Source organism: Myotis nattereri (genome assembly GCF_964212035.1).
Source record: "Myotis nattereri genome assembly, chromosome: 16".
In the NCBI taxonomy this organism is placed as follows: domain Eukaryota; kingdom Metazoa; phylum Chordata; class Mammalia; order Chiroptera; family Vespertilionidae; genus Myotis; species Myotis nattereri.
In genome coordinates, this window is record NC_138091.1 from 37,396,314 (window position 1) to 37,411,380 (window position 15,067).

A 15,067-nucleotide genomic window follows, 5' to 3' on the forward strand; every position below is an offset into this window, starting at 1 on the left:
ATATTACCCTCTTATTAGCTAGGATATTTTGAGTTTGAGGTATATTTGAGACAGTCAAGTAGATATTTCAAAAAGGCAGTTGTTATAGATGGACTTTTCCCATCTATTATACTAGATGAATTGGGAGTTTCCTAGTATAATAAAGAATTTAAAAGTGAAACATAAATATTTGGGTTGAGAATTGAAAATCATTATAGAACTCTAATTTGAAAATGACATTTGGTTTTCAGAAAAAAATCAAGGGATTAAATAATTTCACTTCTGGCTATTCATGTTTCCCTCCATGTAGCTCTAGATCTAGAATTAACGAGGCACTAAACAGAGGCTAAAACTTATTAAATTCCTGGAGTGTTTAAAGCAAGAGGGAAACCAGTATGCTTCAGTTAAGTCAGAGAGGCAAAGAGTAGGAGATGAAGTCAGAGAGGTAATGTAGTATCTTGATTTAAGGACTTTGAATTTTATTCTTATTAAGATGAGAAATCTTTGAAGGGTTTTGAGGAGAGGAGTGTTTAGATCAGATTTGTGTTTTAACAGAACCATTCTGATTGCTGTGTTAAGAACAGATTGAAACCAGGTTACAGACAAAAGTTGGCTTGGACCAGGGTGGAAGTAGCAGTGTGAGAAGTAGTTTGGATGTATTATGAAGGTACAGCTGACCGGATTTACTGTTGGATTTTATGTGCTAGTGTGAGGGGAAAAGAGGGATTAAGGGTGACTCCAAGGCTTTTTGACTTGAGTGACTAAGAATGGAGTTGCTGTCTTGCAGAGATGAAGATTGTGAGAGGAGCAGGTTTATGGAAGGATATTAAGTATGTTAAATTTTGAGACAGTTGTTTGATATTCAAAGTAGAGATGTAGGGAAGGCAATTCCATATGTATTGGGTTAGTTCATGAATAAGGTCCAGCTAGCAATATAAATTTGGGAACCATCAGCATATAGATGAAACATAAAGCCATGAATCTGTTTGAGATAACCAAGGGAATGTACATGGCAAAGAGTCAGTAAGAAAAGTGAGCCCTGAAATACTGCAACATTGAGAGTTTGAGGGAAAAAGATCAAGTCAGGGAGACAAAGAAGAAGGAGCCACAGAGGTAGGAAAATATGAAGTTTTGGGAAGTAAATGAAGAGAGAATTGATTAACTGCATCAAATATTGTTCATAAATTAAAAAATAAGAAAACTGCCCAACCGGTGTTTCTCAGTGGTTGAGCATCAACCTATGAACCAGGAAGTCATGATTTGATTCCTGGTCAGGACACATGCCCAATTTGCAGTCTCCATCCCTTGTGAGGGGTGTGCAGGAGGCAGCCAATAATTCTCTCTCATCATTGATGTTTCTAACTCTCCGTTTCTTCCTCCCTCTCTAAAATCAATAAAAACATATTTAAAACAATAAGAAAACAGAGAACTGACAATTGAATTTAACAATGGACTTTATAGGAGATCTTAAAAGTGTGAATTTTCTGGACTGGTGTGGGCAAAAGCCTGATGGGAGTGGCTTTGAGGAAGAAAGGGAAAAGAAAATTGATAATAGTGATTAGACATAACTCTTTCAAATGGGTACAAAGTCTTTGTAGTTCTGCATCCTAAATATTCATTTTTATTCTCAATGTTTGTGCATTTTTTCAGGCTTTCCATTCCTTGGGCTTATTGCAGTGGTCTCTGCCTTTAGCCTGTGACCCCATAGTGCCAACTTATGTACACTTGCCAAATTTATCTTTTGAGAACACTATTTTTTTTTTTACCCACACTTAAAAGATAATCAAATTGATCATCATGAATAATGGTTATGCTTTTTGTGATTATGCCTCTGCCAACTTTTCTACTTTCATATCCTGCCTCTTCCCTACAGTTCTGTGCTCTATCCATTGCCAAACTCTTTGAATTTCCCCAAATGCATCATGTTCTTTTATTCCTGCCTGTCTTTCCAAATAAAATCTGGTACTGTTCCTGAACATACCTTCTCAATACTTTAGCAGCTGTGGCATCCCTGAGATCCAGGTTAATATGAGATCCAGGTTAATACGTCCATAGGTGTAAGATTTTTGTCCAATCTCTTCCTGTACTCCCCACATCTTCTCTCCCCCCTCCCCCGAGAATTGTCAGTCCACTCCCTTTCTATGCCCCTGATTCTATTCTATTCACCAGTTTATTCTCTTCTTCAGATTTTTTAATTCACTTGATGTTTAGATTCACTTGTTGATATGTATTTATTGATACTTTGTTGTTTATAATTTTTATCTTTACCTTTTTCTTCTTCTTCTTAGAGAATACCCTTCATCATTTCATATAATCCTGGTTTGGTGGTGATCAACTCCTTTAGCTTTTTCTTGTCTGTGAAGTTCTTTATCTGACCTTCAATTCTGAATGATAGCTTTGCTGGGTAGAGTAATCTTGGTTGTAGGTTCTTGCTATTCATCACTTTGTATATTTCTTGCCACTCCCTTCTGGCCTGCATAGTTTCTGTTGAGAAATTAGCTGACAGTCGCATGGGTACTCCCTTGTAGGTAACTGTTTTTCTCTTACTGCTTTTAAGATTCTCTCTTTGTCTTTTGCCCTTGGCATTTTAATTTCTTTCCATCCATAAGAGACACACTCAAGGGGCAGACTCAGTGAGCACCAAAGCCCTAATGAAGCAAGTCCTGCTCCATAAGGGTGTCTCCTGCGCAACAGATCTTCCAGTGTAGACACAGCTGGTCACCACAGCCAATTGGCCTGGAGGAGCTACAAAGACATCTGCAGATTCCTCCTCTTTGTATGGGGTTTGGAAGTGCCCAGACGAGGCCCAGCTGTGAAGCAAGGCTGCCACTGCTGCCAGGTAGTGGGCCTTCTTTTGGAATCTCTGGGGCTCTCTGACCCAGCTGCAGTTTGTTTTAGGGGAAAGGACAGGCCATTCATATGCAAAAGCCGATGTGCACAGCTTGGGTGGGGTTGTAAATTGGGTGTGGCGGGGTCTCTGGGAATCACCAGGTTGGAGCAAACAGCAATGGCTTCCCTGAACCGGAGAAGTCCCTGGTTCTCCGGGTCCCCCGCACCCATGCAGGAACAATGATTGCTGCGAGCACCTCTTAGAGTAAGCCGCCCTCACGTTCCTGTCCCAATGCCAGACAGTCCAGTTTCTCCCCTTATGTGTCTGGATCCCCCAGAGTCTCGCCTGTAACTGGAATTCAGAGCAAGCGGGAGCTTGTATCTCCCTCCCCGTTTAAAGAACAACACATTCAGGTTCCAGCACTTTCCGTGCCTCTGCACCTCTTACCAGTCTCAATGAGCTTTCTTCACCTCTCTAGTTGTAGAATTTCCATTCAGCCAGCTTTCCCACAGTTCTGGATGGTAGTTCTGCCGTTTAGTTGTAATTTTGATGTGGTTGTGAGAGGCAAGTATAGGTGATTACCTATGCTGCCATCTTGGTCTCTCTCTGACATCATCATTTTGATGGTGTAACTGAGAGCCCAGCTCAAAGGAGTACATTTAGATTAGTTTACTGTAGGTTAAACCCTTCTCCATATTACACAGTGTTATCCCAGTTTAGTTCACAAACTCACAAAGTCACCAAAATAAAGCGCGATCAGTAATAAACAGAAATTATATCAGAGAGTGAATCTGTGAATGTAGCCTTTGTCCTCAATTTAGAGATCACATCCTTCTGTACCATTAGGACCTTTTACCTACAACATCTGTCTGTCAACACTGGAAAATTTCAGATAGATCTGGTTCATCATGATACCATAGCACAACTTAACCTCTAATATTTCTAAATTTTGGCTACACATTGTGATCATTCGTGGAGTTTTAAAGAAGTATTTATGCTTGGGTCTCACTCTCAGTGATTCTTATTAAATTGATCTGGGGAATAACTTCACCAGTAGAATTTTTTTAAATTCCTGGATTCCTAGATTATCTAATGTGCAGCCAAGATTGAGACCCATATGTATCTTCCTCAGCATCCAGTTTCAACAGATAAGGACAAAAATAAATAAAATAAGTATGAATATATATGTGTATATATGTACTTAGTATTGCTTTTTACCTGTTGTAAGTTTTTATGCTGGACTTTTTTTCAAAGCTCCAATTTCACAGAACGTTAAAAAAGTATAAATTGCCCTGATTGGTTTGGCTCAGTGGATGGAGCATCGGCCTGCCAACTGAGATGTCCCAGGTTTGATTCCTGTCAAGGGCATGTACCTTGGTTGCGGGCACGTCCCCAGTGGGAGGTGTGCAGGAGGCAGCTGATGGATGTTTCTCTCTTATCGATGTTTCTAGCTCTCTGTCCCTCTCCCTTCCTCTCTGTAAAAAATCAATAGAATATATTTTTTTAAAAAGTATAAATTGACAAAAACAAAAAAACTCAAAATTCCTGCTAGCTCTGCCGTTTTGTGAATCTACTAGTATGTAGTGCTTATGTGTAGAGATATCTGTGCTTACTAAGAAACTCCAAAGAACCACATATAGGAAATTGTGAAATTAAGCTCAAATAGAATAACTATACTGACTAACCAATGTGAGGGGAAGTTTGAAATCAGATTATTTCAAATTCACCTTGGAATATTTTATTTCTTTGTTCTCCAACTATACTGTTAGAGCTCTCTAACATGTTGTTGTATGTTTGTGTCTAGATGTGAAAATAAACTATGTGTATTCCCTTTTGCAAGGAGGTGATTTAGAATGATAGAGAAGAGATCATTGAGATTGATGTGGAGGATCAGATCATAGTACTTTGGATTAATACTGCTTGTGGGTTTTGTTTTTTGTTTGTGTTTTTGTTTTTTTGTAGTAAGAGTTTGGATAAAAATAAAAGGAAAACACTGAATTCTTTAAACTATGTTTCAAACTAGACCAATACTACTTACTGGTTTTTTTCTTGAATTTGATTTAATTTGATGAATGCATTAATTTTACAGCTGGTCCTTGACAAAATTAAGTCAACTGTTTTTTATAGTACACACTTTATACAAGACTCCAAGTTGGCACTGAAAATGTTATGAAAAGGGCTTTCAAAGACACACTTTGAACATTTTACAGTCCAGAGATAGTCATATAAATAATTAACTATTATACAGTGTGATAGTATTGTAAAACAGGTATGTATAATGTGCTATGGAAGCACAGAAGAGGGAATAATTAATTCTTTCTGGTAGGCATCCAGAAAGTCTTTATAGAGAAGATAGGAAATGACATTTAAGCAATCTTTTGGTGAAAGGATGTTGTTCATTGTGATTATGATAGGTGAAGATTCCAGTTATCATTTAATAAGTGCTCACTTAGTGGCAGATGGCATGCTATGTTTTATGTACATTACTATATTTGTTTCTCACCATAACTCCATAGGGTATTACTGTGTCAACTCATAGATAAGGATGCTGAGGTACAGAGAATTTAATTTTCCTAAGGTCCTATAAATAATAATAGTTCAAAGATGGAGTCCAACTCGGCTGTGATAGACACCCAACACCATTAATATATATTGAGTATAGTCTTATTATATTGTCAACTGGAAGTATTCTAATTTTTTTCTGGTATTTAAAAATGTAAAATTCATTCTTAGTTCATGGGCTGTCCAAAATAGATGGCAGGCCAGATTTGGCTTGTGGACTAGTTTACTGACCTTTGGTTCATATGATGAAGAGGATTTATTAGATTATATAACTATAGTCCAGAGATAGGGTACTTTTCTTTTTTTTTCAATCTTTAATTTTTTTATTGATTAAGGTATTATATATGTGTCCTCATCCCCCCATTAATCCCCACCCCCACCCCCACTCATGCTCTCATCCCCCTGTTGTCTGTGTCCATTGGTTGGGCTTATATGCATAGGGTACTTTTCTTGAGTAATTCAGTGTCAATAAGGACCTTGGTATCTTCCATCTCTCTACCCTAATTTTCATAGTGTTAACTTTATCCTATGGTTTATTTTCCTTGTATTTACAAGATGGCAGCCAGAATATCCAGGATCCCTATGGGTTGTCTTTCATGTCTAGGGAGAGACAATACCCTTTCCAGAAGCTCTTTTCTAATGTCTCATGAACTTGATCCTTTTAGGTTTCACTCCTACCATGCCACAGGAACCATGCTAAACATTGTACATTGACTAAATTTAATAATCAATTCTTAGTCTGTATATTATTTGACCTATCAAGCTGTTCTTTTTCAGTTCATAAAACCCTTTCTTTTCTTGACTTCTGTGTTCTTTAGTTTTGTTCCTATTCTCCAGCCATTACTTCTTATTATCTGCTGATTTATTATCATTCCCCCAGCCTCTGCATGTTGGATTCAGCCCCAAGGTTTGGTTCTCTGACCTCTTCTCTCTCTTTCTCTCTGTGTCTTTTATCTATACTCTTTTCCTTCGGGATGTCATACAGTTTAAATATGATTTATGTACTGATGACATTATGTCCATCTCTGCTTGTCTAAGGCATCTCAAACTTAGTATGTGTGAAACTGAGCTCCAAATACTCTTCTCATCCCCAAACCTATTCTCTCAAAGTCTTTCCTATCTCAGTAAATTGCAGAAACATTGTTTGGGTCCAAAATATTTGATACTCTTGACTTCTTTCTTTCTCTTAGATTTTCTTCACTGTACTTTCAGAATATATTCAGAATCTGACTACTTCCACTACGCACTTAGCCCAAGTGTTCATTCTTCTGGATTTTCACAGCAGCCTCTTAATCGTCTCTGTCTGCTTTTGAATTCTCTTCCCCTTTATGTTCCCCCCATCCCCACCTTAATAGGTGTTGTTGTTGTTATAATAGTGGGCAGTGGAGAGTCTTGAAAAGAATGCAGAATTTTGAAACCAGACAATTTTAATTTTAGGATTGCTACTTACTTACAGTGTGCTTTTGGGAAAGTCATTTACTTCTCTGAATATGAATCTTATATTTAAAACTAGAGGCCCGGTGCACAAAAATTTGTGCACTCGGGGGGGGGGGGAGGGTCCCTCAGCCTGGCCTGTGCCCTCTCGCAGTCTGGGACCCCTCGGGGGATGTCCACTTGCCAGCGGGGAGCAGACCTAAGCTGCAGTCGGACATCCTTAGCGCTGCTGAGGAGGCGGGAGAGGCTCCCACCACCACCGCTGTACTGGCAGCCATCAGCCTGGCTTGTGGCTGAGGAGAGCTCCCCCTGTGGGAGCGCACTGACCACCAGGGGGCAGCTCCTGCATTGAGTGTCTGCCCCCTGGTGGTCAGTGTGTGTCATAGTGACCCGTCATTCCCAGTCATTCTGCTGTTAGGGTCAATTTGCATATTACTCTCTTATTATATAGGATAGAGGCCTGGTGCATGGGTGGGGGCTGGCTGGTTTGCCCTGAAGGGTGTCCCGGATCAGGGTGGGGGTCCCGCTGGGGTGCCTGGCCAGCCTGAGTGAGGGGCTGATGGCTGTTTGCAGGCTGGCCACAGCCCCTTCAGGATAGGGGTCCCCCCTGAGGTGCCTGGCCAGCCTGGGTGAGGGGCTGATGGCTGTTTGCAGGCTGGCCACCAAATCATGTCTGTCCTTGTTGGCATTAAGTGTATACTATTCATATCTGAGTAGTAAAACTTTAATACATATGTGTGTGTGTGTGTGTGTATTTGTATTCCATTCAGTTTTAATACCTCCCCACCCCTTCTATTAGGGTCATATATTTAAGTTCCTAAAGGAAGATTGAAGACAACTTCCAATGTTGAACTCAGAAATCTAATCTAATATTTATTCTAGCTGAGAACACTAAAGATGGGTTTGAGCTGCCACATTTAAAGTCACTTAAGTTGTTTATTTTTCAACTATAATGTTTTGATCCTGAATTGAAAAGAATAAATCATTTAAAGTATCCCTTACTTACAGGAAAGAAAACATTTTTCTTGGAATTGTTTAGGCACTTTGCTATTAGACTTCCCCTAAGTTAAATTCCTTCATAGGAAATCATTAAATACTGAATATTCTCTATATGGTTGGTATTTCTTTACTAGGAATGTATTAGTGCTCTAATACACCTGATTTGAAAGCTGTCTATCCTATGTGGTAATTCTATGACATTACTCATAACTCTTTGAAATAATGGGAATTTAAAAATCTATTAACAGTGTTTCTCAGTATTAAAGATATGTTGTTTTATATTATTTGCTGGATTTAAGTTAGTAAGCTGATTAAAAAAACAGATGTTCTCTGATGATTATCTCAAATCCAGAAAATCTCAGCTCTGATTTGAGAAGTTAGTACTTGGATTGGAGAGTCAGGTCTTTCCTTTATTATTTCTGTACATGTTACATCAGTGGGTTTTCCTCTCAAGTTCACAACACAGGGTGGAGCAAAAGTAAATTTATAGTTGTATGTGAAGTACAGAATTTATTCTTGTATTATTATTTATTAATTATTCTATTATTTTCCATAAGAACAACTAACTTACTTTACCCCACCCTGTATATTTGTAGTAAGTCTTTAATTCATGTTTGGTGAGTAAATTCTAACTTCACCGATATAGTCCTGTTATACCTTCTACACTCCCCAATGAGGAAATCCGTATTATGCAAATAACTTGACTTGCTCTGTATCTACATTGCCAGGTCTTATAGCCATTACATACTATAATCTCTCTGTTTTAAAACCTTCATTTAGTCTTAATTCTACAATCAATTGTATGTTTAATTCTTATTGCCAGTCCTTATTTTGATGTGTCTCTAGTCACTTTGATTGCTCAATGTTAGTCCTCTGTTAGACCTAGAAAGAGATCATGAGAACAATATTTCCTAAATCCTCGCATGTTGATAACAGTTTGTCATTACTCTTTATACTTAGAGGTAGATTTTATTTCATGGAAAATCTTCAGCTCAAATATGTCTTTGTGTATTTTCGATATATTATTCCATTTTCTTCTATTACTTTTTTCTTATAAATCATGTGATGTTTTGCCTAAATGCCCAAAGGATTTTTTCTCCTTTTTTCTTTAAAGTCCAGGAATTTTAATAGAAAATACCTTGGTGCATTGATCTAAGTTGATTGTCCCAAGTACACATGGTGTTCTTATAATATGTAATTTCACATATATATATGTATATGTTTGTGTGAGTATGTATACATGTATTTATGCAGACATATAACCGTATATATTACATAATGCATAGACATTTTTTCCTGGGAAGCTTTCCTAAATTCTAGTTGTTATATTTGTCCATTTTTTTTTACTTTGGTTTTCTTCTTTAGGGACTCTTATTTTTTTATTCATATCTGGATAGTCTTTGTCTATTTCCAAGATTTCTCATCTTGCAGATCCCTTTTAATCTCTTTCTTCTTTTAAAAATAATTTAAGATTTTCATTTTTTTACCTTCTGTCTTTTAAAGATTTTTTTGTTGTGTTTATTTGCTCTTGTGTTTCTTAATAGTTTAGTCTTCATTACTGAAATGATTTTTGTTTTATTTCTAATTCTTCCTTGGTTTCTGTCTTCTCATTTCTGAGTTTTTCTGACTCTGATTTACATTGCTCTTTTATGTATTATACTAGAGGCCTGGTGTTCGTGCACTGGTAGGGTCCCTCAGCCTGGCCTGTGCCCTCTCGCAATCCGGGACACCTTGGGGGATGTTGGATAACCGGTTTTGGCCCGATCCCCGCAGGCCTGATCCAAACAGGAGGGAGCCTGATCCTGTGCATTGAGTGTCTGTCCCCTGGTGGCCAGTGTGTGTCATAGTGACAAGTCGACCAGTCATTCGATCACTTAGGCTTTTATATATAGAGAGAATAAGTATTCTTATCACTTATAAAACATGTAAATGTAATTTTTATTATAGTAAAACATATAGCCCTAGGGATTATTTGACATATTTTAGATCAGCTGTCGCCAACCTTTTTGACCTCATGGGCCACCAGTGGTCCATGGACCACTAGTTAGTGACGACTGCACCAAAGGTTTCCTTTAACCAGCGGTCGCCAGCCTTTCGGACCTCACGGACTACCAGTAGTCCGTGGGCCACCGGTTGGCAACTTCTGCTTTAGATAAATAAGCAGCTGTAATTAATTTAGGCATTGCTTTAAATCAAGGCTTCTAAATTGTAATTCTGTGAATGAACTTCAGAGTTGATAACATAGCTTTATTATATGCAAAGTAGAGTGTATATGTATATGGATAAGGAAAGAATACCCTTTAAGAGGGGAGAATAAACTATCCCCACACAAAAAAATTTAAGGATAAGAACCTTTGGTTTATATAGGAAATATCCTCAAATATTTTAATGATTGAAATTATAAGAAATGAAAACAAATGATAGATATAGTAATTTTAAGATATAGGCAGAACCAGAGTCTATATTACATCAATTTTATTATCTATTTGCTTATGTTTTTTCTAATTTTATGCAGATGGAGGGAGCGAGGAACCACCGGATCGAAGACAGTCAAGTGTAGACTCTCGCCAAAGTCGCTCTGGGCAAGGTAAATTAAAAAGAAAAGATATCAGCTATACCTTCCTAGTAATTAATCTGAGGACAGGGGTTTTCGCTGGGTCTAGTTTAAATATTCTAGGGTTTGAGTTGTTACAGTCTTAAGGTTCTATATTCCAATAAATTTAATTTAAAACAGTTGTATATGATATCATTTGTTAAAGGTAAAAGAAAATGAAAAATAATCTCATGTCATTTTTAAATGATATTAAGGTTTTAAGTAATTTTGGAGCATTGTGGTATATGTTTGGGTAACACTTATGGAATATAACCAGAAGTAAATTTTTTAAAAAAAATATATTTTATTGATTTTTTTACAGAGAGGAAGGAAGAGAGGGATGGAGAGTCAGAAACATCGGTGAGAGAGAAACATCGATCAGCTGCCTCCCGCACACCCCCTACCGGGGATGTGCCCGCAACCAAGGCACATGCCCTTGACTGGAATCGAACCCGGGACCCTTCAGTCCACAGGCTGCCGCTCTAGCCACTGAGCCAAACCAGTCAGGGCATAAATTTTTAAAAAATATATTTTTAGTTCTTTGAGGTAGCTCCATACTGTTCTCCCATTTGACCCAGTGATCCCACTACTAGGAATATATCCCAAGAAACCAGAAACGCCAGTCAGAAAAGATATATGCACTCCTATGTTCATAGCAGCACAATTCACCATAGCTAAGATTTGGAAACAGCCTAAGTGCCCATCAGCAGATGAGTGGATTAGAAAACTGTGGTACATCTACACAATGGAATACTATGCTGCAGTAAAAAAAAAAAAAAAAAAAAAAAAAAAAAAAAAAAAAGGGAACTCTTGCCTTTTGCAACAACGTGGATGGAAATGGAGAGCATTATGCTAAGTGAAATAAGCCAGTCAGAGAAAGATAAATACCACATGATCTCACTCATTTGTGGGTTATAGAGAACAACATAGACTGATGAAAAGGGACAGATCCAAAGACTGAGAAACAGCAACCAGGCTATCAATCCCCAGAAGGAAAGTAGGGGAGGGCAGGGGTAAGGGAAAGAGATCAACCGAAGGACTTGTATACATGTATATAAGCCAAACCAATGGACATGGACAACAGGGGGATGGGATCGTGAGTGTGCGGGGCGGGGGGGGGGGGGGGGAGGTTGGGGGTTAATGGGGGGGATGAGGACACATTTGTAATACCTTAACTAATAATAAAAAAATTGTTTAAAAAAGATATAATCATAATATAAAAAATATATATATATATGTTTTTACTGCTTTCAGAGAGGAAGGGAGGAAGGGAAGGAGGGAGGGAGGGAGGGGGAGAGAGAGAGAGAGAGAGAGAGAGAGAGAGAGAGAGAGAGAGAGAGAAACATCAATGATGAGAGAGAATCATTGAACGCCTGCTTCCTGAAATTTTTCTCATTGGGGATTAAGCCTGAAATCTGATCATGTGCCCTGACCAGGCATTGAACTGCAACCTCCTGGTTCATAGGTCGAAGCTCAACCACTGAGCCAAGCCAGCTGGGCCAGAAGTAAATGTTTAACAGTAACATTTGTTAGAGTATCATCACACTGGCTTTTAAAAATTTGGTCAATGCTATATTTCTAGTCTTAGCTCTCTCAGAAGAGGTGGCTTTTGTTTATAATTACTGTCTTAAATTAGGATCTTCTTATTTTCTTTTTCTGTTTAAAATTTATTATCATAGGCTTTTAATTGTTTTTTGTTTTGGTTTTTTTTTGAAGTGACAGCGTCCAAACTAGGTTAAAATGTGATGTACCAGTGAAATTTTTTGATAGGCCTTCCCTTGATTACCTTATTTGAAACTAGAGGACTGGTGCACAAATTCATGCACGGGTGGGGTCCCTAGGCCTGCCCAGCGATCAGGGCTGATTAGGTCTGGGCTGATCAGGGCCTGCCAGGTAGGGGGGTGGGGGGTCGCGGGAGGTTGGCCAGCCTGGTGGAGGGACCGTAGGAGGTTGGCCACCAGCCCCAAGGAGGGAACTAGCCCTCGGCCCCCCTGGGAATGGGGCTATGTCTGCTGCTACCCACCCCGGGTTCCCCGTCCCAGCCCGGGGCCTGAAGGGCCTGGTGGGGTTGGGAGAGGAGGCGATGGTTACGGGCCAGGTGCGGAAGGAACGGATGCCAGATGCCGATGCTGCCATTGGTGCCCTGCCACCGCACGGTTCCCTACCTTGCCCCCTCCTCCTTCCCTCGCCGCCACTGCTGCAGGCAGGCGGCCCTCAGGGAAGGGAGAGGATGGGAGCAAGACAAACTCTTGTGTCAGGGCTGACTTTCAATAGATTGCAGTGAGGAAGCTGCTCTGCCAAGTACGAAACCCCAACCCAGAAGCAGGTTGTCAGCGAATGGTTTAGCATCAGGGGCTCATAGTGGCTGGTTGGCTGGGGGAGGGACCGCGGGTGGTTGGCCGGTGGGAGCGCACTGACCACCAGGGGGCAGCTTCTGCATTGAGCGTCTGCCCCCTGGTGGTCAGGGCGCATCATAGTGACTGGTTGACCAGTCGTTCTGGTTGTTTGGTCATAACGGTCGCTTAGGCTTTTATAGATATAGATTACACGAGTGGCACTCCCACTCTCTTTTTTATTCATAGTACTTATATCCTTTGTATTTATTTTATTTTCTATGGCCAAAACTAGAATGAATGTTCCATGATTGCAGAGACTTTTGTCTGATTTGTTTATTGCTGTATTTTCAGTGCCAAGAGTAAGTTTCTGGTGTATAGTAATTACTGAAAAAAAATCTTGAATGAATGAAGTGATCTTGTAAGAGAATGAGAATTAAGAACCTAAATATATTACAGAATTTCAGGCAGTCATTACTGAGTTGGATTTTTTAGAAACTCTTTACTTACAAATAAAACAAAGCACACATTTGCCGGGGTCCAGCCCCAGCAGGTCCAGGGGTTCCCAAAGGCGTAGATGGAGTCGGCGAAGAAGGAATGACACGGAGACAGTGTTCAGTTGATCAGCAGCCTAGCCAGGATCTCCAGCCAAGTTCTGGTCTCGATCTCCAGAGAGGTTCTGCTGTTTATTGTCTTGTTACATCCGTATTTATCCCAGTTGATTTTAATCCTGTCAATTTCTATTACAAAGGTTAGGGCGTTTCTTATCTCCATTCCAGGGAGTAAAGATTATGTAGCTTAAGCATGATTGTTTGTAGTGATTAACTACCTGCCTGGCACTTAGTTAAGGAGTTTCATCCCCTCCCTAACTTCAGGGAAAAATTCCTACCTGGGGAAACAACCTTTCTAGGAGAGGCATCCCCTCCCTGACTTCAGGGAAAAGTTCCTACCTGGGGAAACAACCTTTCTCGGAGAGGTGACCTTGGTTAAAACACACAGCGCTAAGGGGAGCAAACATATTAAGACCAGTATGCTATATACGCCAGGTCCCTTGAAACATATGCTGTGCAGATGTTTCTATCCTGCAGCGACTGTGTCAAGCAGGAAGGATGGACCGGCTTCCGGCACACATTTACAAATGTATGGTGTTTTAATCCTATAAAAGCTCTTTGTCATAATCTCGTTCCTTTTTCTTCAATTTCATTCTTCCCAAGTTTTGGACTTGTATTATTTTTATAAAATAGTTTGTTGCAGAATAAAAAGAGGAATAATTTATGCAGGTTGATTTGGAAATTTTAACTTACACTATTACTTAATTTTTTTGAGGAATCTGACTAAAAAGGAAGACGTAAATGTAGTCATCAGAGGTTTCTTAAGGAAGCAGATCAGCTAGATCACTCCATATATCAAAGCCCCCAGTCAGCCTTTGAGGCCTTTTCTCCTTAATATGAGCAGCTAATGAAAGATACTAGATATTTTTTAAAATCCTCTTAAAAATGGAGATTAAAATAAACATAATAAAGCAACTTGGAGAGAACAGAAATTTTACAGAGGAAAATAACTGAACCATTATTAACATCCTCAGGGAAATAAGAGAAAATAATACAGCCACGAAACAAGGAGGAGGTACCTTAAAAGAATAATATTCTGATTTTTAAAAGAGGCTTTCACCATTAACATTCTGATAGAGATCAAAAGCTATCAGAAGTAATAGGAAATTAATGTTGAAGAAATCTCTGAAAAAGTTGAGTAAAAAGAGATTATAGAAAAGAAGTGAAGAGTTAAGAAACTTACAGAACCAGTCTAGGAAATTTCAATTTTCAAATAATAGTTGTTTCCAAAAGAAAGAACAGGGAAGTGGGAAATAAATCATCAATAAAATTATTCAAAAAAATTTTCTTGAACTTGAGGTTCCTAGTTGAAAGGCTTACCAAGTGTTCAGTACAGTGGATGAATATAAACACCAACAAAAATACAGTGTGGTGAAATTTCAAATTACTGGGCCAAACAGATTTTTCATGCTTCCATAGAGGGGAAAAACTTGTTATATACAAAGTAACAGGAATCAATTAGCTTTGGCCCTGTCAGGGGTAGCATTATAAAACTGAATGAAAATGAAACATCATTTTCAAAATTTTGAAGGAAAATAATTTCAACCTTAGTATTCCATATGCATCAAAACTATTGATCAGATATAAGAATAAAATTGAGATGTTTTAAGACATATAAGGTTTGTGTGTGTGTGTGTGTGTGTGTGTTTTGCCTTCCTTTTCTAGGAATCTGTTGGAGGATGTAATCCATCAAAATGAAAAAGTCAGCCAAATAAAAGGAATGGGT

General features: G+C 38.9%; 1 protein-coding gene across 1 annotated transcript in view; it reads left to right on the plus strand.

Annotated features, from left to right (window-relative positions):
• Positions 1-15,067, plus strand: part of TANC2 (tetratricopeptide repeat, ankyrin repeat and coiled-coil containing 2) — a 251,137-nt gene that overhangs the window by 50,996 nt on the left and 185,074 nt on the right. The window contains exon 3 of the mRNA XM_081110818.1: positions 10,320-10,391. Within this exon, the coding sequence (XP_080966944.1) occupies positions 10,320-10,391 (72 nt within the window). The remainder of the gene's footprint in view (positions 1-10,319; positions 10,392-15,067) is intronic.